The sequence below is a fragment of the Saccostrea echinata genome, unplaced genomic scaffold, assembly GCF_033153115.1.
Source record: "Saccostrea echinata isolate AGI-Se365-2 ecotype Australia unplaced genomic scaffold, CSIRO_AGI_Sech_v1 ptg000035l, whole genome shotgun sequence".
Lineage (NCBI taxonomy): Eukaryota > Metazoa > Mollusca > Bivalvia > Ostreida > Ostreidae > Saccostrea > Saccostrea echinata.
In genome coordinates this window covers 1,835,744-1,863,531 of record NW_026889784.1, presented here as the reverse complement: position 1 = coordinate 1,863,531, position 27,788 = coordinate 1,835,744, and the positions used below count along the sequence as shown (strand labels likewise).

Here is a 27,788-nt window from a genome sequence, read left to right as displayed (position 1 = left end):
AATATGTATGAACTTTGTTTCACGATATTATCATTTATAGTTTTTTATGTCATTGTATCCTATAGGAATATTTAAAATGTATATTTCAAATGCTGTTAAAAAAAATTCAACTTATTTCGAAAAAAAAAATATAAACTGAAAAAGTCCAGATAAAACCAAATTTGTTTTTAGCCACCATATCTCAAAAAATGTATATCACTAGCTGATCCGGTTAACTTTAATTTTTTATTGCGTGCTTTGGCAGTTATAGTAGTAACACCTTACGGCACTGAATTCACGAAAGGATTGATTCATTATTAGAAAATATTTAATTGCTTGTTATGGCGTGTAAAACGTTGCATTATTATACTTTTTAGGTCACGTGAGTCACTCAGGCGACCTACTGCTATCTGTTTTCGTCCGTTGTTTTTTAATGTAAACTTTACATTTTCGACTTCTTCTCAAGAACCACTGGGCCAATTTCCACCAAACTTGCCACAAAGTATCCTTGGGTGAAGATGATTCAAGTTTGTTCAAATGAAGGGCCACGCCTTCTTTCAAGGCGAGATAATTAAGAATTAGTGTAAAATTGATTGTATCTTATAAAAATCTTCTCAAGAACCACTGGACCAGGTAAGATGAAACTTATATGGAAACATTCCCAAGTAGTGTAGACTCATATTTGTTAAAATCATAATCCCCAGGGGTAGGGTGGAGTCACAATGGACGATCAAAATTTTACATAGAAATACATGGAAAAAATCTTTAAAAATCTTCTTCTTCAGAACCACTGGGCCAAGAAAGATGAAACTTATGTGGAAACATCTTCAGGTTTGTTAAAATCATGATCCCCAGGGGTAGGGCGGGGCCACAATAGACAATGAAAGTTTTACATTGGAATATGTAGGAAAAATTTTGCAATTTTTTTCCCTCAAGAACAGCAAAGCCATAATTGGTTATATTTACATGGAAACATCCTCAGGTCGTAAAGATTCAAGTTTGTTCAAATCATGACTCTGGGGGTAGGATGGGGCCACAATCAAAGATTTACAAAAGCTTCTACTGTAAGTTTAATTTTTACTCCATTGATTGTTGTTTTATACTCAGGTGACCGTTAAGGCCCTTGGGTCTCTTGTTTGTTATTTCTATTCAAAAATTTTGTTATTCTTATTCTAAAACATATCATTCTTTTTCGATAAAATGTGATTCCTATTCGATTAGTTGTTCTTGTGATTAAACAATGTTATTGCTATTCGATAATTTTATTATCATTCCTAAGTTCTTAAGTTATTTTTCCTATTCGAAAACATGGGATTCCTGTTCGATAATTTTGTCATTCCTATTCGATAATTTTGTCATTCTTATTCGATGATTTATATTCTATAAACATGTTATTCCTGTTGAGAAAAAAAAAATCGTTTCTATTCCAAAACATACAACTCCTATTCGAGAATCTTGTTATTCTTCATCGTATGGGAATGATTTGTTTTCGAATAGGAATAACAAGTTTATTGCGTTAAATCACATAATTGGCTATATTAGTATCGCTCCTTCGCCTTCGCACCCTCGCACTGTCGCCTTCGCATCTTCGCGCTTCGCCGTCGTATCTTCGCACTTTCGCTCCTTCGCCTTCGCAACTTCGCACTCTCGCATCTTCGCCCTAAGGGAGAGAGTGCGAAGGTGCGAGTGGTCCCAGCGGAACACCATAATTGGCGGATAAGAATGGCAACGTTGTCGAATATGAATGATAAAATTATCGAATAAGAATCACATGCTTTCGATATGAATGACATGTTATCGAATAGAAAACATATGTTTTCGAATATATGAATGATATATTTTGGAATAGGAATCGTATTTCTTCCAATAGGAATAACAATTTATCGAATAGAAACTGACAAATTATCGAATAGGAATCATTTTTTCGAAAAGGAACAACAACTTATCGAATAGGAATAACATTTTATCGAATAGGAATGATATGTTTTAGAATTAAAATGATAAATTTTTAAAATGATTAATTCTTAGAATAAGAGTAACAAAAAGTATAATAATGCAACGTTTTACACGCCATACCGGGTACTTGTTTAGATGATATTTAGTACAAAAAATATTGCATTATATTAATGCAGATAGGTCATAAAATAATCTACGTATACGATGATACGCTGAAATTTAATATATATATATATATATATATATATATATATATATATATATATATATATATATATATATATATATATATATATATATATATATATATATATATATATATATATATATATAAACCTTTATAGCATACCGCACGCTTTCAGTTACTGACTTAGACAATATCTAAACTTTGCATGGCAAGAAAACTCGTCCGGTAAAGCTTTGGCTTGAACTCAATAAAAGTGTAATTAACGCTGATCACTGAAATACCCCTGAGAGTGATTCGAGACAACTGATGGCAACAGCTTTGTGAGGTGGATCTAAAGTTCTTCAGCTTCCCTTGTTGAAGTCAAAACTTCTAAATGTTATTAAATATCATTTCAAGTTTTCATTGTTAGGGTTTTCTTTTTAAAATGCATATTTGGAATTTAATTTATGCTAGTCGTATTCAATTCAACCCACAGAATACGCATTTGAATTTTATGCCTATTATTTCAAGCAGTTCCGAACCCGACCTTCTCTAAGTTTTTCCCCATATTTATAAACAGTCTCACTTTTGAAGTCTTATCTGTTTCACAGGCTCTAAACTGATTATCTTAATTCATTTAAAATATGAAACAACCGAAATAAGAAGTTTATCAGAAAATCGGCATTTTTATTTTACACCAATCAAATTACACAAGCTATTTTCTACTCGATCGGCACTTCTTTCCATAACAAACAAACAGATATTCCACCGTACCCAATGAGAATTTTTGTTTTTTTTTTAAATAAATTTTCTTGCAGATTCTTCTTTTTTCAATTCAAATCATATGGAAACATCCTAGAAAGTAGAGAGGCCTCTAAATATTCAGTGACCAATTTAAAACCTGTTATTTATTTAATTTCAAGTTTTTATTCCTTTTTTTTCTTTTTATCGATTTTTATTTCAGAGCATAACATATAACGAACACCCCCCCCCCCCCCCTCCAAATAAAAATGGAGAAAAGTGATTGAAAGCCTCCGATTGTTCAGTTCCTGCTCAGTGTTAAGTTTAAACATGTTAAATTTAGTATCCCTTCCCCAAAGCTGCAGATCTATATAAATAGCCTCGCACCGCGCTTATGGGAATATAAAAGATTAGGGTTAATTGAGCTTTGATTAAGCTCTGTCTAAATCTAAACCGGAGAAAATGCGCAGAATTTCTTGGGATGAACAGACATCTGCAAGACTGAGCCCAAAATGATTTGCTAATACATGTAAATTGTGAATTGTCACAGACTCCTTATATTCATTCATTTATATGAATCTCATCGCGATTTTGCAACGGGTTCCATAGAGGGGATTAATGTAAAAGATACTTGAATACAGATGATTAATACAATATAATAGTAAATAGATAGATAAAGCATGTGTTAAAACAATGCAAAATTAATACGTACTATGAATGTGAAGTATGAAATTCTAGGCCAGGGAGTACATTTTATTTCATGTATAATGGAAAAATTCTCCGAATACTGCCTTCTTGTCTTTATACATGTATACAGGCTTAATAAAGCGTCCATGCAGTCAGTTTCATTATACACTGTAATATGTAAATATAAATGGTTACATGTTAAAAGTTCAAAATCTGCGAAGTGTGATTACGACCTTTTATGACAAAAGTCAAATATTAATGTCATTAAATGACATTTTTGATTGGAGTTCATCGAATGCATTAATTTTGTTTAAATTCACATTTGAATATTCCCGCTGCATTCGTTATCTGGTGAGCGATCAAAGATCGGAAACGTTCGGAAAATAAATAATTATCAATACTTTAATTTCAAACATAATAACTATGTACATTCTTATATTTGGATAACTTACATGGAATATTGTCTTTTTGTTGGATAAAAAATTATCGTTTTGACTCAACATAAATATCATATCGATTTACGGAAGTTAATTGCCGCGAATTATTATTCAAAATGGCGGAAAATGCTTCGGGGCTCTAATGAAGGAGCAGGTAAATAATTACCATTTTTACATATTCATAATTCCACCAGTTTAGCATAACAGTTCGTATAAAATAATTGTGTTTTGTTTCATTGTTTAGTTCTCACAAAAAGAGATTAAACTGTCGAGTATATACAGTAGAAGGGCGCCTACCAAAGAAAAAGTCACAGCGTCATATCTCTTCGTGCAAACTGACCGATTTTTGACAAGGGGTCGGACAGAACATACACGGTAAGACTTTTGCATATGTATCAATTTATGGTAAACAAAATGTCAATAATAATGACAATTAGCAAGGATTTTCAGTTTCCAATTTCTTTCGTAGTGTCAGTTATGGAGAAGGCAGTGTTTGTCAATTTTAAGTCGATGGAATTTCCCCCCGAAAACTATAAACATGCAGTCAAAATGGCCTCCGAATCTGACCCAGATTTTTTTTATTTTAACGGGTAACCGGTTGTACGTGCCGATGCTATGCAATGAATATTAATGAGAATATTGTGGTATAATATAACGAATATGGCATTATTTAATTAATAGAAAGATAATGGAATTGTAAGAAGGATAAGCTGGAAGAACCTATTAGCTTTATACTTTATTTAAAAAAAACATTAAAAAAAAATCAGATTTTAATTGGTAGATAGTGCATGATCAGAATCCATGCATTTAAAAACAAAATCTCTAGGAAAACAAAATACAGCTTTGTGAATTTTATTTTTTTTTATTCTTGCTGAATGAAAATTATTTAAAACTATCACACTATCAAGAGTTCCTACCGAATAACATGATTATGAAGATCTAAGGCCATGTAGGCCTGAAAAATTATATTACATTAATTTGCTTAAAGCTATATATGGCGTATCTGAGCTAAAAAATAAAAATACAAGATTAAGTGTAGATGAACATGATATTTGTTATTTACGTTCAAATTAATATTTTCACCGATTTTGAACTTGAATAACCCACATTTCTATATTTAAATTGACTTTAGACTGTACATGTCTGATATTTTAAATGCGGAGTCGGTAAATAAATCGGTTATTGTTTTAAAATTCTAATATCTATGAAACACCATTGATTTAAATTGTGTAATTTGTTAACAGGAAAGTCCTATCTTTATATAAAGTAAGAAAACAAATAGAAAGATCTTTTTAATTTTAGTTTCTAAACTTATAAAAAATACGCCATATATATGACTTTAAAGCTTTACATTTAGACAAAGTTCTAAATGAAATATATATCTCTCAGTGCTATTCGCCCTCTGATTAGAGTACTCTGAATATGGTGGGGAGCTGGTTAAAAGATAAAAGTAGAAGAAAAATGAAAATTTCAATGGAATGAAAATTAAGTGAACTACTCGGTATTACGTATGATTTTAGTGAAGATAAAGGTTTATAAAATTAGTATTCACTATAAAAGAAATAAAAGCAATATTATCGAACTATATTTTGAGGTGATTCAGTTTACCCCCCTTCCAGTTTGAATTCTCAATATCTGGAAGTGATCGAGACATCTGTTCCACTGAACTAAAGTAAGAGGAAAAAAAGAGCATTCGTAATAATTTTTTGTGGTTCGAATCTGATGAAGTGTGAGGGAATGAATAGGGTCCTACTAGGGGGGGAAGGGGGTAATTCAGCTGAACTGAAGGGATGTCTACCAGACCATGTACAAATAATATCTTGTACGTGAGCACAAGCCTGGCATCAGCCTTCCTGAATTGCAAATTAATGCGCCAATCAAGGGTATGTAGCAAACTTGAAACACTTGATGTCCTACTCGGTAGTCTGACATTACCCTTGACGTTCTGTGGCTGGTAAGTGTACCTATGTGAGGGTCCCAAACACTAGCAGCATACTCAAGCTGTGGCTTACCATAGCCTTGTATGCTGCTGACTGAAGTTGCTTGCTCCTGGTTGGGTGGTCAGATGTGTTTGATTGCCGGTGGCCAGATAGCTCAGTTGGTAGAGCACCTGACCGGAGATTCAGGGGGCCCGGGATTGAACCCTGATCTGGTCCATCACGTTTTTCTACTCCTCCAATACAGTAGAAAGCCATGGGAGCTATTGGCTTCACTTGTAACCTGGCTGATGTGCTGACTCCAACTCAGGCCATCCGATAATAAATCAACACCCAGATACTGAATGTGGCAGTCTATAATACCTGACCATGCAATATGTAGTGGGTACGAATGGGATATCTGATGTTGTCTCATGGATAACCTGACACTTACTAAGTACATGTATCATGTGTATTGGATTGATTACTTGGATATGATCATGATGATATATATTGCAATATAGCAAAGGTTATATCAGTGTTTTAGAAAATCAAACATGATTAATATTTCATTACTCTCTTAACACATTCACTTATCTGACATGTGCTTAATAATTAAAATATACCTGGTAGTCAAATTTACCTTTAATTAGTAAAGAAGTGAAATGTTTTGAAACCAAAGAAAGCATTATAAGCCTCTTGCTAAAATGCCTAAATTGTCAATAACCTAGCTTTAAAAAAACTGTGCAATCAGGTTTAATTTTTTTCTGTTTTTTGTGATATTGAGAAATTGATCCACAAATTCATGTCCTTCATGAAATGATAAAATTTTAAACTACTGTGTCATGTTTAGACAACTCTACACTCTTCATGGTCTTTCATCACAGTATTCAATTGATCCCAATGAAATAGTATTTTTCCTCAAATCACAAAAATTTAAACCATTATCATCAGTAGTAGCTGTGTTTCAAATTAAGGTTCAATGACCCTTTGATAAGAGAGACAACTCTCACTGACCTTCTGATAAGAGACTTAAAGAGAGACAACTCTCACTGAGATAAATGACTTTTTCCTTGATAAAATTGTCAACTTAAAAATTTTGCCTTGCAAGGTATGACAAAGTTGTTTGCATTTCAATTATAAATTGGATTTTTTTTGGACAATAGTGTTACAGTATTTTTTTTTTTTTTTTTTTTTACGATTGAGGGGAGGGAGGACATACTTTTAGCCATTATAAAAAAAATCATATTTGAAACTAAACATCTAAAGGAAGTAAAAAAGAAAAAAAATCATCTTGTGTCTTAAGTGATTCTATCTGACATAGTAGGATATCTTGAAGTTTGACCTGGTGCTTGAACTTTTTTTTATGGAGAATCAGTTTGTCATAGTATGGAAAGTAAAATACTGCTTTAAATGCCCCTCAATCCAACACACCATATTTATTATTAAGTGATTAAAAGTGTACCTCAGTTTAAATGGAGAATACACCTGATACATGTACATATAGTGCATTATCTTTGGTTTAATCTTGAGGATTGTACATGCAGTACTGAATAATGTTCATGCATGCATGTTTAACATTATAAATTAACATGTATGCACATGAGGAGAATAAAAAGCAGCTTGGCTAGCTGACACAGTTTTCTTTTTACAAAAATGTCAGTGACCCCTCCAATATCCTATAATCAATTCTGGCAGGCAATTTTAGAAGTCTTATAAATCCTTCTCGGCTTCAGTTTTATTTGAATGTTTCACTGAATGCAGAAGGGGTTTTGGTGATGTGTTTTGTATATTTAGTGGAAATTAATGTCAATATTAATTTGCTCAATAAGCTGATCCTGACTATACCCTGACGGAGAGTGCTGAATTATTCATAACTTTTATCGGTCTTGTTGCCTTGTTGTGTAAATTTTATACATAAGCAATTATGTAAATGAAGTTGGCAGCAGAATAATCTGATTTTCTTCTGGCATTTATTTTGAAAGTTTTATTTGAAATTTCATGAATATATGTATTAGTTTTTTTTTCATTAAATGTTCATTTTCTAGAGAGCAGTAAAATTATATACTGGTACATTTCAATACATACAATCCATTATGTTTAAACAAAATTTAAAGGAGAAGACACTTGATCACAGTATATTATTTTAATATATATAAATATAATCCATGCATACTTATACATCACTGTATATTATCATGATTATAATTATATTTTTTTTGTACATCATTACAGTATTTATTTTAACTGAAAGATCATAGAATGATATACATGGAGAGAGAGAGAGAGAGAGAGAGAGAGAGAGAGAGAGAGCAAATATTTATGTGTTCATAGAAAAATTGATTTCTTTTGTATATATGGCTATTACAAAAGAAAGAAAATATTTGAAAAATTTAGGATATCATATTATGGAAGTATTTGCCTATGGGGAAGACGTTGTGCAACAGGATTTTTAATGCCTTGTGGAAATTGCTTTTGCCAGCCTTATTGTGAGAAATTATTCATTGTCAGACCTCATCAATATTTATAATGTGCTCTTATTCATGGAACTGCATTAATTTCCCCATTTGATGATCTAGATTTTTTGTTCATACACAACAGCTAGGAGTTTGTGATACCTTAAGTGAAATTCATATTTTATATATGTGATATATATTTTGATTTTATGCTTGACCTGACAATTTTAGTCTGGCAGTAAAAAGTAAAATTCTGGAATAGAGCTTGGCTGTAAATTTTATCTTTGCATGCAAAGATCTAGATTCTAAAAGTGTTCCTATTTTATTACCTAGGAAACTTGAAAAGTGAAATCTGATATTCATTCAAGGACACATTTTACCATTAGCAAGATTAGATAATATGTAAATCATTCTATTTGCATAAATCGTGAGCAGATATGAATACCAGTTTACAACACTGTATTATTTCTTTCAACAGTGTCAGACAGTGAATTATTTACAGTTTGGAAGCACAGATAAACAGGATGCAAAATGCATTCAAAAACCCTTTCTGAAATTCATCATGTTCATGTATATTATACAAGTTGTAGAATGTCCAATGAGTTCATCTGCTGTAAAGTATTACAGTTCAAATAAAAATTTCTGGTCAAGTTATTCCCATTTCATTCTCCATATATTGGTGTCACATGAATGTCATTCCTTTACCAGGCAACTTCCAGTTCATTATACCCTCACTACAAAGGTGCAGAAGTATATATTTTTTTGCCTGTGTGTGCACAGTGTATGTGTCCCTAACAATATAGTGGTCACACTATATGAAGTAGAATTTGACGTTTTGGTCTCAAACTTACTGCAGATGGAGTAAAAGCCCATGTAGATAAGGGTCAAAAGTCAGGGTCAAAATACAATGTGTCATTAATTAATGGTCTTGAGGTCATGGTGAGCAAGTTTGATCTTTCAATATGTAATTTACTTCATAGATGGTACATGTAGGTGATGAGGGATATGTCTATTGATTTGAGTCCCAAAGGTCAAGGTCAAAGTTTGTTTCCCTCTTCCAAATGTTGTGGACACAATATTTAGAATATTATTCAACAATTAATCTCAGATTTACTACAGATATGGTAAGTGCAGGACTAGAGGGAGATGTATATTCATTGGGGGTTCAGAGTCAAGGTCAAAATAAAAATTGGTCTTTAAACGCTCAGTCACACCTTACCAAATAATACTAACTGACATTAAATGGACGGCAAAATTTTCAATCTGTTCATCTGCGTTTACATATGTTTTCATTCAGTGAAATGTGTTGAATGTCTCGGGATGTCCAGTGAAGTTTGTTTTATATGGCAGAAAGTTTGAATATCATGTTCAAAAACTTGAAATGGAAACTTCTGGTCCCAGGATCATGAGACATCTTAAACTGAAGTCAAAAAATGTATATTGTGCTGAAATGTTTAGAAAATCAAGCAGTCAAAAACTAAAAATTTTGCTTTTTAACTTTGCATCAATAGACTATTGTTGTATGCAAATTAAGAGTTTCACTTCACAAGTGATCAACATTTTGTGGATGATTAAAATCTTGACTTAAGTCTTAAGTTTTTTTGAATTCATGATCACGGGGCCTGGACTAAAGTGTCTGCTTCAAGTACAATAGGTCTGTTTAAAGTACATTAGGTATGCATTTTCTATGGAACTTGTGTGCTTCTTGTCCTTAACTTGACCAGCCTGCTTTCATTGATGCGTGATGTCTCTTGGTTTAATTTGCTTTATACATTGAATGCAAGAGCCTTGAAATGCAGCAGAAGATGACTGTCATCAACATATTACCAAGGAATTGCATTCTGATGCTTTTTTTCATCCATTGGACATTTGTGAGTGCTATTTGGTTAGTGTGACTGAGCCCAAAGAGTTAAATTTACAAGTATATGATATATAATTATGTAAAAATCCATTTAGCCTATCAGTCTGAGTCTCAAATTTGTCACATAGTATCCTTGGGGCAAAATAAGGGCTTTCATATATATTAATGATAGAAATGTGACCTGGCCTTAAATAATGGGAGATAATTTGGGAAATATAAAAAAAGCAGTAGTTGATAAAATTCTTCTTCTCATGGCAGGCCTAGATAAATAAATTTTGGGTTTCCGGTTTCCCGACCGACCCTAAAATATATGAGCTGACCCTAAAAAATTTATCCGCATATATCTTTCCCAGGAGTAAACTATTCCAGTTTCACTATTACATATTGTAGAAATCCTAATCTCGATCACTTCCGTGTTTCAGAAAATGCATATCCTATACACATTAAACAGAAATGTTTTGACAGCAATTTCCCCGGGGAAAAATGGTAGTATATGCTAGCCAATGAAATATTAAAATAAAATAAAATGTTTTCCCTACCTACCTACCCTATTTTTTTCTCAGGTTGGAATAGGAAACACACTATTTATTTATCTTGGCCTCTGATGAACCACTTGGCAGATTATCACAATTTGAAACAAAAGGATGAGGATACATTGTAAATGAAAAATTGTTCAAGTCATTATCCTAGGGCAAAGAGTGTGGTCTCAAGGTCACTTCAAAATTGAACTAAAATGAAATTTTGTTAAAACTTTGATATTTTGCACACTATGAGGACTACAGATCATCAAATCTTGTCAGTTGATGCATCTAATAGGACCTCATGTTATGTTGACTCAAAATATGTCATGTTTACCTAATTTTTGAATTTTTGCAGGGATTTATTTTCAAATTGATTTGGATACTTTGAAGCCTATGATCATCAAAACTTATATTTTTATGCATTATGGGGATGCGAATTGTATCAACAAAAATGTAGGGACATACTTTCTGAATTTTAGGGCTAATTTTTCAAAACATTTTAGTTCGATCATTATTTTTGATATCAGATATATTTTTATCCACTGGGCTAGTTTCAACCAAACTTGCATTACAAGTACCTGCGAGTAAATGGGTTTCAAGCTTTATTTCCAAGTGAAGGGCTATGTCCTTGTCAAGGGGAGATAATTAAGAAATGGTAAAGTTAGGCTTGAGTAATTTAAAGATAGAGAGGACTAGAGAAAGAGAGAGAGAGAAAAAAAAACTAATCAGAAATTTTCTTTATTGTGTACAATCAAGTTAAACAAATGTTAAAAAAAAATCAATCCACAGGGGCTGCAATAGAGGATTGTGTTAAAGATTTATATAGGAAAAATTTACATTTCCAACTGTTTTCTCTGTGATAACTTTTTGAAAGTTAAGTGAGTTGATTTTTTTCTATATTTACAACTGAATTTAAATTTTGCCAAGTGAATAGTCATAATATGCATGTCAATTTCTTGCAGCTGTTATTGGGAAATTCAACATGGATTGCCTAGTGTATAATCATATTTCATATCTATATTAGACAGCATTTTTTATTTTTGTTTACATGTTGACCTCACAAATAAATGTAAATATATACATGTTTAAGAATCACATGAATCACATAAATTATCCCCGGATTCCAACTGTCGCTAATGCCCTGGCATACCCAACAAACTAGACAGTGGTTCTTTAAATATTTTAAGGATTTTAAAAAAAAAAATATTCTGATGAAAAACACAAGGCATTCATTAATCATTATATTAAATAATCTTCCAATTGTGCCCCCCCCTTTTTTAAAAATTGGAATCATTTGAATATTATTATATTAAAACTATAACTTGCACCGAGTAGGAGGATATATTATTATTTGGACATTCTTCATATTTTTAAAAAAATTAATAAGAAAAGAAGTATTTCTGTACAATTTTAGTGTCACAGAGAATGTACATAATTTATTGTCATATTCATCAAGTCTTTTTTCCCCCAATGAATATAAAATGACAAGGTATTTTGTGTAAATCATAATGTTAAATTTATGTCATTTATACTCTATATTATGCATATTGCATTCATAACGCCAGTGCACCTTTCTCTGGCAGAGACTATTTACATCATCTGTGCACATGTGTGGACAATTTTTGTTTGGGGAAAAAAAACGTTGAGTGGTACAGAAAGGGTTACATTGCTATTTTTGTAATAAACATGTGAAAAGTCCTTTAAGAATATGTACCCATATTATAGAGATCTATTTCATTATGCCAGATCTGTTTATATTTCATTAGTGGATAAATTATTTATGAAACCAGCACCAGATTTACATTTGAATTTAATTACTTTAATAGAGGATTTATATCCATCCAATCAAAATTTAAATTCTCCATGAATTTTAATTTGAAAAAAAAATCTTAAATGTAGACAAGAAACTTTGTCAAGTTTTGTGAAGTTTGTCAATTGACTGTTGGATATATATACATGTTATGACATGGCCATATGGTTTATGGCCACATTATTATTCATTTATGTAAATGACACGAAAGGTACAATGTGCAGCGAAGGGCAGCCAACGTTTCATTATCATGCGTAACTTCCCTACAGTTCACAATCATTTTATCGACCTTATTTTTATTTTAAAAATTAAAGCTAACCAACCTACTTCATGGGTTTTGGAGCTTTGTTGAAATTTTTCATATGCGGATCAAAGCTCTTCATAATTTCATATTTTCCCTATCTCTGCAAGGCATGCGAAGAAAATTATTCAGTAAGTATAGATGTTATTTTAATTTGATAAGGATTATAATAAAATGAATATTAATTTTGAGGTTTTTCAGTAGAATTACAATGTGTATATAAATAATAAATTGCAGATTTTGTAACTTAATCAATTTTAATTTAACAATAAGAAATGGGAGGTATTTACTTTTTGCATCTAATACAGATTGCAAAATATGGGAACAGTTTTAAGTTATTTTGAAAGATTTTATTTTATTAATTTGTTTATTGGGTTATTTCTAAGAATAATTTGATTTAAAAATATTCACCAAAATAATTATTTTGCAATGTAAAAATATTATATTATAAACATAATAAGAATCCACTTAATTATAATTTATAATTATATACAAACTATTTACATTTAATATTAATTATTAGTAGTGAGAATATAAAAAAAATAAATATTTGGTATTACATTCATTTTGGTATATAATGCTATTTCAAAGTTGTGTTTTTGTTTGTTTGTTTGTTTGCTTTTTTAAAGCTCATGCTTTAAAGACATGTTTTAAATGTTTAAAAAGTTTACCTTAAGCTTGGGATTTTAGAATCCTCCTTAGAAGAAAATTTAAATTGAATTATTACCTCCAAGCATTCAATCCTAAAAATGGTTAATCTTTTACTCAGTGAATATTCACTTAATTTACGAATTATGAAATATACAGCTATGAAAGATTTTGCATGAACTCTTCAGGATCTTGGCAATGCTTTAAAATCACAACATTAGAATGTCAACCCTAGAGGCTCTTTCTGATGTTGGCAAACTGATGGAATTATTTGACAACAGAAATCATTGGGATTCCTATAATAAATAAAGTCATTTTAAATTAGTAGACTGAAGCAGTGTGATAAATTCTGTGTGAAGAGATAGATCTTAGATATGTTGTGCTTGAGCTTTACAAAGATTGAACCTCCCAAGAAAAAGCAAACTTGACAAATAAAAAAAAAAAAATCTGATAATAGAGCTTTAATATAATTCAACAAGAAATTAATTTGATCTGCACTCAAAATTATTTTTTGTTCAAGTAAAACACACTTAACAATAAAAAAAGGTAAAAGAATATTTACAGAGGAAATAAGAGAAAATACCTTTATTTCAGACTAACTCTACTGTAGATTCCTATATATACATGAGGAATTCAATATTATTAGGTATTTCACAAAAAGCACCATTTGCAAAATAAAATTACTCACTATACCCTTTTTATGCTGAAATAATTAAAAAACTCATGATCAACAGTTCAATCATTTTGGCAATGGAATATTTTAAGTACATGTACTCATGTACAGTACTAGGCTAGCAATAAGCAATATTTCTTTTTCTCATCATTTTATTATTTCATGTATCCTATATTTTTGAAGTCAAGTATTATGAAAATGCCATTAATGGATGCAAATAACACGCATTTAGCTCTTTTTAGCTCTTCTAACTTTTTTGAGCAAGAATTCTTGAGTTCAAAGTGTTTCAGACTTAGTGATTACTACAGTTATGATCCATATATATATAGTGGATTGTTTGATAGAGGATTCTCAAAATTGCTCATACAAAGACAATTATACAAACCATTAGCTGATTTGAACTGGCTAACAAATTTGTCACATCATATATATTTTTATCTGTTAGGTTCTACATGTGTAGGGAGCTGACCTTATTTCCTGAGGGAGTGTCCTACTTTGAAACATTTTTAGAATCAACACTGGTATGTGGAAACTATATCAGCAGCTATTACAAATCTTGAAATTTTAATGTCTCCACACCCATAAATGACCAAATATATATGATTATGGATGCTTATTGCCAAATATAATCAAAGATGAAAATTCAAATTATGAAAAAAAGGTATAAAAAATTGGGGAAAATTAATACTTATAAAAAAATAAAGAGTTACAGCCCTTTATAACAGTTCATTTTGTTTATATGAAGGGGTGCATGTTGATTAACTGCAGAGTTTAGTAAGGTTCCTGTTTTTATTGCTTGGTCATTACATCAAGTTGAAAAGGAAAAAATTCGATCTTTGTTTTTTTTTTTAACCTTAACAATATGCAAAACATGTTAAATAAATAAAGTGAAGAATGATTTTATAAAAAAAAACTATATTATCAGTAGTTAAAGCTTTTCCAACGTATCAATGTAAATTTTATTAATTTTGCAATGTTGAGGGCTTACACCTTATATATACAAATTCTTACTATTAATGATATAAATATCGGGAACATTTCTGTGACCTTTTTTGATACATGTTTGAGAAAAGATTAGAAAACATAAACTTATCTTGTAATTATAAGATCATTGCAAATTATTTTTTTGATAGATGTAAAAAGATTTCTAATAATGCTTCATTTGCAAGCACATGTATGTCTATTAAGAACAAAGGTTGCTGGTAATAAAATAAATTATGGACTATTTAGAAGGGAGACATCACAAATTATCAGGACTGAGTAGGGTTGTCACCTCAGGGCGCTTGCGCCAGAGGGTGACAACTTTACTCAGACTTGATAATTTGTGATGCCTCCCTGCTAAACAGTCAATAATAGTTTTATCATCCTGAAGAACCTAAATTTAATAAAATAGAGTAGAAAATAGTCAATTTAACCTCGTGTTCTCCTACACACTGCTCTGATTCCATACTTTCAAATTATGTCAACAGACAACTTTGACATCACTGTTAGAATTAAGTATTGTTTACCGATCTCACATGTATTTCAATTATATAGATGAGTTTTCTCTCATAAGACATTTTATTTTCATCTAAAGGGAAACTACACAGTTGTCACTTGTGCTATTTTATTGTCTTCTGAAGGGGACAACCTGTCACAACGCTGCACACAAGGGAAGGGAGACATTACGAAATGCCTCCCTGCACGTGACATTCTCTAAACTTATTGACTGTATTATTCTGAAGGATAATAATACAAGATATCTAGTAGGTGATGCTGGTGGAAAAAATAAATCAACTTTCTACTCAGACTCTTCAAGAAAATATGATACAAATATATATGGATGCAAATAAATGTGTCCACTAGCTGTTGTGCAACATTTGACACTGATGTACATCTCACAGCAAAAAAAAAAAAAAAAGGCAGGACTCTCACAAAAATTTTTGAGGGTTTGAGATACTGAGATTGAGGTATATAGTCATTGTAAGGTTAGAATTGTTGAGTTTCTTTGATGTTTTCTTTAGTATTCAACATATTGGTGTTCAAATTACCAACGTTAGACAGTCAATCTTTGTTTATAGTTGTACAAAATGCATTAAAACATATATATATATATATATATATATATATATCCAAAAAATGAAAAGAAATATCACAGTGTCCGGTAATTAATATGAAAATTAAAAATAACAAGGCAACAATATTAGTAAAATGTAAGCGCTTTCATTATACTTCTTCAGACGTTTTACAATTCAAAACAATTCAAACATGTGACGTTATAACGCTACCTGCATATATATATATATATTATAATACTTTAAGCAAGAAATTACATTTTTAATTTTTTATGGTATATACATGTACTTTGCATGAGAACATGTAATGTACGTGCAATAATAACATTGAAAAGTACTGAAACTGTAAGTATTTTTACGTGGGAATCATCATTTATAAATTCAGATTCACTAATCAATATTCAAATTATGAAACAATTTTTCGCGCATAGTTTTGATACAGTACTCATATATAATCTTACACAAGAATATTTTTTCTCACGTTTTCACGTTTGCAAATCAGAACCTGTATGCATAATTTAGCATTATCATCCATTTTAATGATTCGCACAAAACGTATCTTGACGTTTAAAGACGCAGTGATGAATAATTGGTCATTATATATGGTCATTGCTTATGCATTATAATCGCGCAAGTCATGCCGCAACAATTCGTTCCTTGTTACGAAGTGATTTTAAGAAAAAAAAATTTCTCGGAATTTTGCTGCAGGCCTTTTATGCTAACGGAAACATCTCGATCTTTTATGTTTAATCTGTTTGAATAATTATATTATTGGTTGCGTTCTGTATAAATCACCGAGACACAATTGATGCCCTTTGACACACCTGTTCATTTACCTTTTTCTCTTATTATCGTTTGCAGCACAAAAAATCGTAGTCTTATTATAGGTCTTGCGGTTTGGCCTTTCATTATCAAACAGAAATGAGCAAGTTGGACAGCAAGTTTATAATGAAGGAATGGTAACTACTTGATGGAGATTTTATATTTAGATGTGGTTGTCAGCTCTGTCTATGGCCAATGAATTTGTTGACTGGGTCCAGTTGGAGCCATGCTGTGCAATGCGCCATGCCACTATATATGTGTGCATGCTCTCTTTATGATGGGAAGACCAGACACAAAGGTTTATTCTGGTCATAATTGACCATATTCAGTGTGTTGTTTGTATAACGAAAACAAATTTGCCCAAATTCTAATACATATGTAAAAGATAATATTCTGTTGACTTGCTTTGTGCTTCAAAAAGACTAAACTGCAGGTCTGATATTTAAAGGGATGTGTAATATCAAACTAAATTTCCTACATGATTAACAAGAACTCTGCTTATGAGCATACAAAATGTACAAATCCATAAGTTATTTTGAAGAGTACCTACCCCATTCTTCCCCCCTCCCACCCCTTTAAATTTGTGAGTTGCTCTATTATTGTGTATTGGATACAAACAAAAAAAATTTATCAGAAACAGAGTTACCGGTATGTTATTTGCTGATATATTTAAAATATATATTTTGAAAATACATTTAAAGTAACGAAGATTGTTGTTTTGTTTTCTATTTGCATAGATACATTACAGGCTTAGGTGTAATCTTGTTTTTCACCTTAATTTGGAAAGTATAATACACAGTCTGAGTGTTGTGTCACTATATTGTTAGGATGAATTGTTTATTAAGCTTAATATATTTATCAAAATCTTTGAATTATCGTTAGTCATCTTGAATATTTTTTCCATATTACTTCAGGTATAAAGATGAACAGTGAAGCTAACTCCGAGACAGTAACTGTATCAAATAATGGACAGACAGACACTAAGCCAGTCAATACCTTGGTAATTATAAAACAAGTATTTTATATCATTATGATAGATATATGAAATTTACAACATTTTAAAATTCAATTAAAAAGGTCTTTAGACAAGTTCGTAATTGCTTGAAAAACTTGCATCAACAAAAGCTTCAGAAAATTTGAATTCATTGCATGCCGAGGCAATTTGCAAATTATAATGTCTTGAAGATACATGAAGTATTGACATTTTCAGACAAATGTTGGTGCAACATTGCAGCAGCAACTTCAATCGGCATTGCTGGCCCAGCAGTTTCCACTGGCAACAGCCGGGGCACATTCTGGTTTACTGATTCAAAACCCTTATGGACAACCAGCTGTGGTAAGCTTTCTTTATACAGACATCTAACTTGTTATAATAGACTTTATTGATATGCATTCAGAAACTTGTTGAGCTAATACTGAAAAAAAAAAGTTATTGCATGTCCTCAGTAATTAATGTGTGCACTTATCAGAAGAGCATATTAAGTAACAGTCATAAGTGTTTTAAACATCCTCCATATCTTTTTTGTGACCGGCTTCGGGTGATCACAGTTGATTCCATATGAAGCATCTGGCAGATTTAATATCTGCACATACATTACTCCCTGCACTACTTTGTTTACTATGCACTGACAGCTTCATGTAAATCTTTCATAATATGTTAAGTACCAACGAGCATTATTTTGATGCATTTACCTTTAGATGCAAACATTTATACAGTTACATGGTGAATAAACTTACATGCATAAGAATTTCATTTTGAAGTACACTTCCTTTAAGGTTGAAGTTTATTCTTGCATTGGTGTTTCAGAAAGCAACAAAAATATTTAAGTCACATCGAATTAAAAAAAGCACAACTTAATATCCTATTCTGTCTATGAATAGCATCGTGGACTTTCAGCGCATATTATCGTTTATAAAGAAGTTTCATATCTCACTTATTTCAGTTTAGATGTATTACTGTAATGATGATTTTAAAAAGAAGTGCTTGACATATCAAATGGCCATTACATAACCTTCACATTGCCTCCATCTACCTACGATGACACCATCTCTAATTATAGAATGTATCGATTGATTTTGCACATGGCTCTTCATTTGTTTGGAGTTTAGCGGGAAACATTCATTCAGCAAATTATGTACAAGGTCGTTTAAACTATTTTCTTAGCCCTAACTTTGCAAGGGATACTATTATTCCTGAACATAAATACTAAACCTGTTAATAAGAAAATGACATTTACAAAATTGACTAGGTATGGAATGGAGCAGAATACATGCATTGGTACATTGTACTAAAGTTTTGTTTCCTTTCAACTTTATTAAGAACTCTATAAAAGTTTGATAGGTAATTTATCTTCAGAGTTATTTTTCTTTACAAATACATAACCCATTTGATTTGAATACCTTTCCTTGGTTATCAATATTTTTGAGCTCATGACCTGGAGTTTGACCTACTTTTGAAAAACTTCAACTTTGACCATAACTTTTGAAGGGTTGGTTCTAGGGGTTTCATATTTCACATATGTATTTCTTGTGCCAAGACCTGTACAACATTTTTGACTTCATGACCTTTACACTGGTCATAACTTCTGAATGGTTAAAGGAGCCTGAAGAGTTGCATTGTCTTTTTGTTTACAATTTTAAATTTCTATTTTTATTCAGAAATTAACTTCAATTTAGTGAATTGAACTTAAATACACATTCGTAAAATTCTGTCTGTGAGTGACATTCTTCATAACATAGGTCAGACATCTGTGTTTGTAAACATGGGCACAAGCTGTATTACTGATTACATTTTATCAGGTGTGTTTGAATTGTTAACTCGGCACACATCACTGAACACGAATTTACAACGCTGGTTTGTTTTTTTTCTACTCTGACTTTTCACAATTATAGTTTTTAGTATTTTTCATCAATACACAACAATTTTTCCACATTTTTTAAGTATTAAGAATAGATCATACTTCTTGAAAGTTTAAGGATGTGTATCAATCAAACACATCCTGAAATTTATAGTTTTCCGAAAAAAGAAGCTTGTAAATGCGCTTTTATAATATATCAGCCTGAAATGCTTTAGAATATGTAAGTCGTGATATTATACTGAAAATTTTAAAAAATATTAACTTCAAATCTGTGTCCAAGCCCCTTTAATGCTATGGCGACATTTGAATTTTACTTGTCATATTTTCTAAATAAAGAAAATATTCTTCATAGTGTAAAAAGTTGAGGCATTTTCTGGGAAATTCTCAAGAGGCCACTAGCATGAAAAGTAGGTTAATGACCTAGTCATTTGAAAGTGAATAATAGCTCTATAATCATAGGTATACAACTGTACAATAGATGTTTTTTTTTTCATTCCTATCAGGGAATTTTTTTCTAATTAGAGTAAATGTTATCTTTAAACTTCTCATCAATATTAAACTTCTTATTAGTAGGTCATTTATTTTAAGTTTTGCTATAAAAGTTTTTAAGTATGTCCTTAGAAATAAAAATTGATGCTCATAGTGCTATAAATCACAGGTAAGCATATATATTGAATAATGTGCTGAAGTGTGCCATGAAAATAAGCATGGTATTTTTAGCTCTGAGAAAAAGACCATTTCGTGCATATATTTTTCTTTTCACTTGCTTAATACAATAAAAGTAAGTTTTTGTAAAATCCCATTTTCTCAGGCAGTTTATCAGTGTGATATTATTTTATACTTCATTGCCTCATGCAATGCAAGTAGCTTATATGGTGTAAAAGGAAAAGAACTTTCAGATAGATTTGAGTTGCTGCAGACCTGCTTCTTTTATGGTAACTAAGAGTTGCAAAACAGTTTCATTTTGATATTGCTATTTGTAGATTCCAGTGTCTGCTGCTCTACCCACTGCTGGTATACAGATTGCAGACCTCCAGCAACTGCAGCAACTTACACAGCAACTAACACAGCAACAACAGCAACTTCAGCTGCAACAGGTATTGGAATCTAGTTGACAAAGATTAGGATTAAAGTTAAAGAAATTCTATTATGAATGAAAGGTGTAATTATACTTATTGAAAATGAAGTAGAACTATTTTGGTATTTAGGAATATCTGTTTGAAATCATGTTTATTGCCTTTCTGGATATATTTAAATGTTTTAGGAGAGATTTTAAATTTCAAATATCTTTCTGCAAATATCAAATGTATTTTGAATATCGAGCAATTTTCAACAGATTCAACAACAGGTCACCAATTCCCCAGCAGCTAGTTCTGCTGCTAGCACCACTTCTGTGGTCACTCAACAGGCCCCTATCAGCAGTGCCACCCCTCAGCCCACACAAATCCAGGCCTCACCTCTGGCTACAACCACTCTGCAGGGACTGGCTGGGGCCCTCCAGGGCACACAGCAGATTGTATTTCTGAATCCTGCACAGCTTACGACGGGTCTCCAGCCACTTCTGATTCAAAACCAGGTGAGAAGAAAGGAGATGGGTGAACAAGGCATGCAGAATGCCTATAGCTTCAGATATATAAAAATCATATTCAGTTTGTGAATTTAGTATAATTTAGATTGAAATAATTTATGAAATTATGACAAACAAAACTTTTCTGAGGAAAAATTTCTTGGCAAAAATTATTCTGTTATTAAAAAAATAATGTGGTATTCTTGGGGTTGGAACCCTAGCAATAAAAATCTTGAGTGTCATTTTCCTTTGAGACTAACACTAACACAGCTCTTGATGAATTGTGGCATTTAAATCATGTTTGTGATATGACCCTTGACTAAATGGATTTCAAGTATTTCTTGGAAAGATGTGCATGTTGTATCATAAAAGCGTATTTTTAAGATATTGTGGGTTTTTGCTCCATGTTTTTGTTGACCAAAAAATGTATTTTTTTATGCAAACTTTGAGGATAAACTTTTAAAAATATGGAGTGAAGACCCACTCATATTGAAAAATTGTGTTTTAGTATGAGAAAATGATCCGTTTTGCCCTCTCTAGTGTGTGATGGTATTTCACAGGCAAAAATTTCAATCTTATTAAGATTTTTGCAAATTGGGGAGATTTTACATAACGTATTCTTTAATTTTAGATGAAATATCAAAGAAAATTTTGTTGTAATTGAGAATTCGTTTTTTCACCTTCATGTTTGTTGCACTAAAGGCATTTCACCCACCTTGTTCACCATGGTACAGCATACATGGCTAAAGCTTAATGGGTGAAGAGCATTAAATGAATATGATACACTTTTGGTTTATCATGATCAGAAATTTTAAATGACTGAAAACATAATTTTATTGACAGGTTTAAAGTAGCAGTATAAACAAAACATTGACACTGATACTCTGTAACATGTTTAGAAAATTTCCTTATCTTTAAATTATGTTGATAGGGAATTCCCGTCCTTACTGCTGCCACATTGGCATCACTGACACAGCAAGTTCAGCAACAGCAGCAGCAACAACAGCAACAACAACAAGCCCAACAACAACCAACAGCAGCTGTTCTGCAGCAACTTCAGCAACTCCAGAATGCAACAACCCAACCACTTCAGGTAAGAGCAAGGAGAGGTAACTCTTAGCTTGAAACAACTCATCTTTTGTTGTTTAACTCTTTCAACACTGAGTAACTTTTATCAGCCAAGCCCTGGTACACTGAGTAGCTTGGGCCATCACTGAACACTTCACCTTCCATCACAAAAAAATATAATAACTTCTTTATTTCTTTGAATATTTTAATAAATAACACATTATTAGAAAGGTGAGACATTTCTCTTTTAAATGATATCAAATTTATATATATTCAAAATTATTTAGCAAGTCAAAAGCACTAATAAAAATAATAATTACGTTTTATAACTGATCTTATGTAATATTTTAATAAATTTGCTACTATGAAGTTTCAAAATCGCTTATGTTCTTTCCAACGTTCAAAAGAGAAATTATTTCTGAGTAAAATGATATGCACTATGTCAGAATTCATTGAAAAATAAGTCCATAATAATAAATAAATAAAACGTGGTGTTTCGGGACATCGGGAGAAGTCTGGGGCGTCAAAAACATCCTCTGTTTCGGAGCCTTTAAAGTCCAATTCCGAGTCAAGTTTCTCCTCCAAGATTTCTCAACATTGTTAAAAACTTGTATTTTTGTTGTCTAGAAACATCTATAATATCTAATTCCCCGATTTTATTAAAGTTTTCATGGCCAGAAAGATCGGACATTTTGTTGTTAACCGCCATTTTGCTTTCTTCTTTGTTTTCTTTAAGATTCGTCTAATTTTCCTTATTTTTCTGTGATTTTCGCCATGTGTTCCGCCATATTTGTTAACGGATGTTTATATCCATCTACCCATAATTCATAGCAAAAGTTCTTACGTAGAGAATACTTTCTATTTCTAGGAATAAATGTTTACTTTCAGTTTTGTGTCTGAGACCGATGAATCGGTCTACCGTGTTCCAAGACGAAATTTTATCAGACCGATGTATCGGTCTACAGTGTTGAAAGGGTTAATATTTTAAATTTTTTGCTTATGTACACATCTGCATATCAAGGAGTGAGGAAAAAAGATCTATGCCAGTTACAAAGTGTGAAAGTCACAAGATTGTTCAGCTCATGTGCCTTGTGATTTGTGAAAATTGAATAGAGTTCCATGCATTAAAGAGAACAAACTCTACATAGATGAATCAGAATTATTACACATCTTTTAACCAGCACACTGACATCAGACACAATGACATCCGCAGGAAATTGACATGGCTTGCCTATTATTCACTTGACCTTTCACTTGGCGAAATTTACATTCAGTTGCAAATAAAAAGAAATCAACACACTTAACTTTGAAAGAGATATCACAGAGAAAATAGTTGGAAATATAAATTTTGTTAGACTCTAGGTGTTAATGTTTTTTTAATAGTCACGAACAGCTGTTTTACTATCCTACATGTTGCTGTTCAGACTCTGTTAGCAACCAGTAAAGTAGCATAAACCACCTTAGTTCAAATTTAGGAAGGAAGTCTTTTCCTAATTTCAGTGTGCACATTAATTTATCATTGATTATGCAGTGTTTGAAATAACATTGCGCCCGACCGCCCGAGACGCCCAAATTTTGCCATGTGCAAACAGATCTGCATGTACAGTGTAAATTAAAATTCATGTATTTGATAAATCTCTCTCAAATCAACCAACAGTATCATTAGTAAAGTGTAAGAAGCAAAGGGGGTAGAATTCCTCATCTTATAGAATCAGGATTGAAATTATTATAGTGAACTGACCCCATTCACGTTATCGCTAAAACAAAGTTATAAAAGACTTTTATTTTTTCCGGCTAGTAGATTTTTGGAGGACTGACAACTTTCAATAGCAGTCAGCCCTGCATGTCTAGCTAATTTTACGGTGAGTTTCAAACACTGGATTTTGTCTTGTATTCAGATACAGGTGCCTGCTGCACAATCCACTCCAGTTCAACAAAGTGGAACTCCTGTCAAAGTTCAGAATACAATGACCAAGATATCCAATTCTTCTCAGATAGTTCTACCAGCTGTTTCTACTGCAAATGCTTCCATCAAAACTCAACCTGAAGAAATGTCTTCCTCTGTGGATGAGATACCACCAGTAAGTCTTCATTTAAGTTTAGATGTAGGCATAGACTTTTGTCTGTGGTAATAAGCTGTAAAGCTTATATAGAAGTAAAAGACAAGGAAACATATATTAAGATGTCATATTTTAATTGACTGGTGTATTTTAGTGAATTGATTCTATCACCAGTATATTATATCTATATAATCAACCTTTTTTTTTTATTTTGAAGGAAGAAAATATTGACTTAGAAGAACTTGAGCAGTTTGCAAAAACCTTTAAAAGAAGGAGAATAGAACTAGGTATATTTCTGATGAAAAAAAACCCAGATGATTTTTAAAAATTTGAAAAGTAAGAAATATTCTAGTTAAGACTTTTCATATTTTGCAGGTTTCACCCAAGGTGATGTAGGTTTAGCAATGGGAAAACTATATGGAAATGATTTCAGCCAAACAACAATTTCAAGGTTTGAAGCTTTGAATCTGAGCTTTAAAAATATGTGCAAGTTAAAACCACTTTTACAAAAGTGGTTAAAGGATGCAGACACAATGTGTGCTAATCTGAACACACCAGTTGGTGGAAGCCCGGGTGGCAATGGCAATAGTTTATCTCCAGAATCTGTGTCAAGGAGAAGGAAAAAGAGAACCAGTATAGAAACTAACATCAGAGTGGCTCTGGAAAAAAGTTTTCAGCAGAATCCCAAACCATCATCCGAGGAAATAACTTCTGTTGCAGACCAACTCAATATGGAAAAAGAGGTTGTACGAGTGTGGTTTTGTAATAGAAGACAAAAACAGAAAAGGATTAATCCTCCATCAAACTACAATCCACAGTTGTCTTCCCCTCTTTCTCCACCAATCACACCTGTTCAAGTGATGGCAACACCCACAAATCAGTTAACCACACCCACCTCTCAAGCTACCATGACACTTCCAACAATCATCAGTACTTCAACAGGTGCCACTCTTGTGGCTGGATCCACGCCCTCTTCAGTGCCAGGAACCAATCAGAACTTTATCATGGCCAAAATCACACCTGCTTCTACCTCTGGATCCAATCAGGTCATTTTGACACAAGCATTACCAACTACAGTATCTACCGCCCAGGGAATTTCTTTACAACCTACACAACAACTTATTCCCCCTCAAAAAATAGAATTCACCACCTCATAAGGATTCATATTTTGGAAGATTTATTTTTAGAATATTTGTAAAACATTCCAAAAAACTTGGAGAAGCAAAAACCAAATAGAATTGAAATATATTTTTAATGAGAAGGGATTCTTAGTTTATTTTTACTTGGTACATGATGTGAATAATTGATATATAATGCCAAAGAACCTGAAACATGGGCATGTATTTCATGTAAATACATGTATATACTTTGATTAAAATGTTTTGTCTTCCAGTTTGTGATTTTCACTTCCTTAAATAAGGGTGTGTAATCTGCTGGACCTTTTCTAAGTATCAATATTCAGTTCCTTAGTTAGACAGTGAAACGCAGTTTATACAGGTATCAATTAAATCTTTTGTAAAAACTGTCTTGACTATTAGAAATATTCATCATTGAGCTCAATATAACACTAGAGGCATAAAAATATAAAAAAAAAAAACTGATTTGTTGGTAATTGTCATCTTTTTACAACTGCCTTGTTTTGAGGTAAATGGCATATTGGTCTGAAATTTTGTTTATTCTTTAATTTGTTGATCTGATTTGAATGAAGTGTGGTACAAATGTAGAATACGTGGAATATATTTACTTTTGTTGTTTTGCATTTTCCACTTTTGCTACAATAGAAATGATATTTTAACAAAATCTATTTCTCAAACTATTTTTTTTATTTCATTTGAGTTAAGAAATAGCGAGTTGATTTCCTTTTTCATTACGTAAAATGGTAGCTGATACTATTGATTAAATAAACATATATATAATCCAGAGAGTAGGTTTATTGATTTTCCACAGTACATGTGTAGTGTCCTCAGAGTTTTGGCCAGCTCACATTTTAATATCCAATTTTGAAGGATTGATAGAGTTAAAATCCAACAGACTGAGTTTTACACTACTCTCCAACTACCTCTAATACCACTACCTTGTACCAAGAAAACTAATGAGTGAATAAGGAGAAATCCACTTAAACCAGTGGTTCTCAGCAGGAATCGCATTCACAATTCTCATACATTACAACTTTGTACTCAGCCTCCTAGATACCCAGGAGCAGAGAGGATTTACAAAGTATAAATAATCAAACAGCCCCACTCTAACACCAAAACCCTTGACCCAGTGACAATGAATTTAACACTTGGGATTTGGCACCGTTGCTCACCATAACTATACTTAGTTAATCTGCTAAAAAACCAGGAGCAGAGAAAAAGATTTTCATTAAATTATTGCATTTTCACTAAGTTATCAATAGAGCCCAGCCCTAACACCATAACCCCTGGCCCAGGGGCCGTGAAATTCCCAATTTTGGAGGAGACATCCGTGCTCATCATAGTCAAGTTCTTAGTTTGTATGCTTAATACCAAGGGACAGTGAAGAAAATTTTCAAAGAAATACTGCATTTTTATTATATAATCAATAGAGCCCTGCTCTAAGACAAAAAACCCTAATCCAGGGGCAATAAAATTCCCAAATTTGGTAAAGGCACCTATGCTCATCAAAACATTGCATTCAGTTTGTTAGCTTAATACCCAGGAGCAGAAATTCATTGTATGTTATTTTACGTCCCGTTCGATTATTTTTCACTCATGTAGAGACGTCAACATATACCGGTGAAGGGCTTCAAATTTAGACCTTTACTCGGCACTCAGGACCATTGAGCAGTGAGGGTTCTTTATCATGCAAACGCCTACCGTGACTCGGAGCCTCGGTTTTTAAGGTCGAAGGACCTGTAATTTTCACTTCAAAACGCCGAGCACTTGGCGAATGAACAATTGCTACCTATTTTTTATCGACTTTGTAGGTCAGTCGCGGCCATGATTCGAACTCTTGGCCTTCCGATCACGGAGCGTGCGCTCTACCCAGGAGCAGAGAAGATTTTCAAAGAAATAATGCATTTTCAACATACAATCAATAAAGCTCCGTCCTAACACCAGAATCCCTGACCCAGGGCCATGGAATTCAGAATTTCGGAAGAGGCACTCTTGCTCATCAAAACATTGCGCTTAGTTTGTTTACTTAATATTCGGGAGCAGATACGAAAATGTTCAAAGAAATCATGCA

At 32.2% G+C, this 27,788-nt stretch overlaps 1 protein-coding gene across 4 annotated transcripts; it reads left to right on the top strand.

Annotated features, from left to right (window-relative positions):
• The first annotated feature begins 4,233 nt into the window (after positions 1 to 4,233).
• Positions 4,234 to 25,973, top strand: LOC133199729 (POU domain protein 2-like). Of its 4 annotated transcripts, none has more exons than XM_061335595.1 (9): positions 4,234 to 4,341; positions 17,943 to 18,028; positions 18,239 to 18,364; positions 20,870 to 20,983; positions 21,223 to 21,462; positions 22,385 to 22,546; positions 24,420 to 24,602; positions 24,799 to 24,868; positions 24,957 to 25,973. In XM_061335595.1, the coding sequence occupies exons 2-9, from the start codon at positions 17,951 to 17,953 to the stop codon at positions 25,736 to 25,738; spliced, it is 1,755 nt and encodes a 584-aa protein (XP_061191579.1). In that variant the 5' UTR covers positions 4,234 to 4,341; positions 17,943 to 17,950; the 3' UTR covers positions 25,739 to 25,973. The 4 variants fall into 4 exon arrangements, with proteins under 4 accessions (XP_061191579.1, XP_061191578.1, XP_061191580.1 ...); XM_061335594.1 differs by lacking the exon at positions 4,234 to 4,341 and adding an exon at positions 12,929 to 12,962; XM_061335596.1 differs by lacking the exon at positions 4,234 to 4,341 and adding an exon at positions 14,623 to 14,673.
• Positions 25,974 to 27,788: the final 1,815 nt, after the last annotated feature.

Bases quoted from the DNA above. Each gene is read 5' to 3' on its own strand.
- LOC133199729 (XM_061335593.1), top strand. From the start codon at position 17,224: ATGAATTTGTTGACTGGGTCCAGTTGGAGCCATGCTGTGCAATGCGCC. The intron at 18,365-20,869 runs GTAAGCTTTCTT...TGCTATTTGTAG, and splicing joins CTTATGGACAACCAGCTGTG to ATTCCAGTGTCTGCTGCTCT. The intron at 22,547-24,419 runs GTAAGAGCAAGG...TCTTGTATTCAG, and splicing joins CAACAACCCAACCACTTCAG to ATACAGGTGCCTGCTGCACA.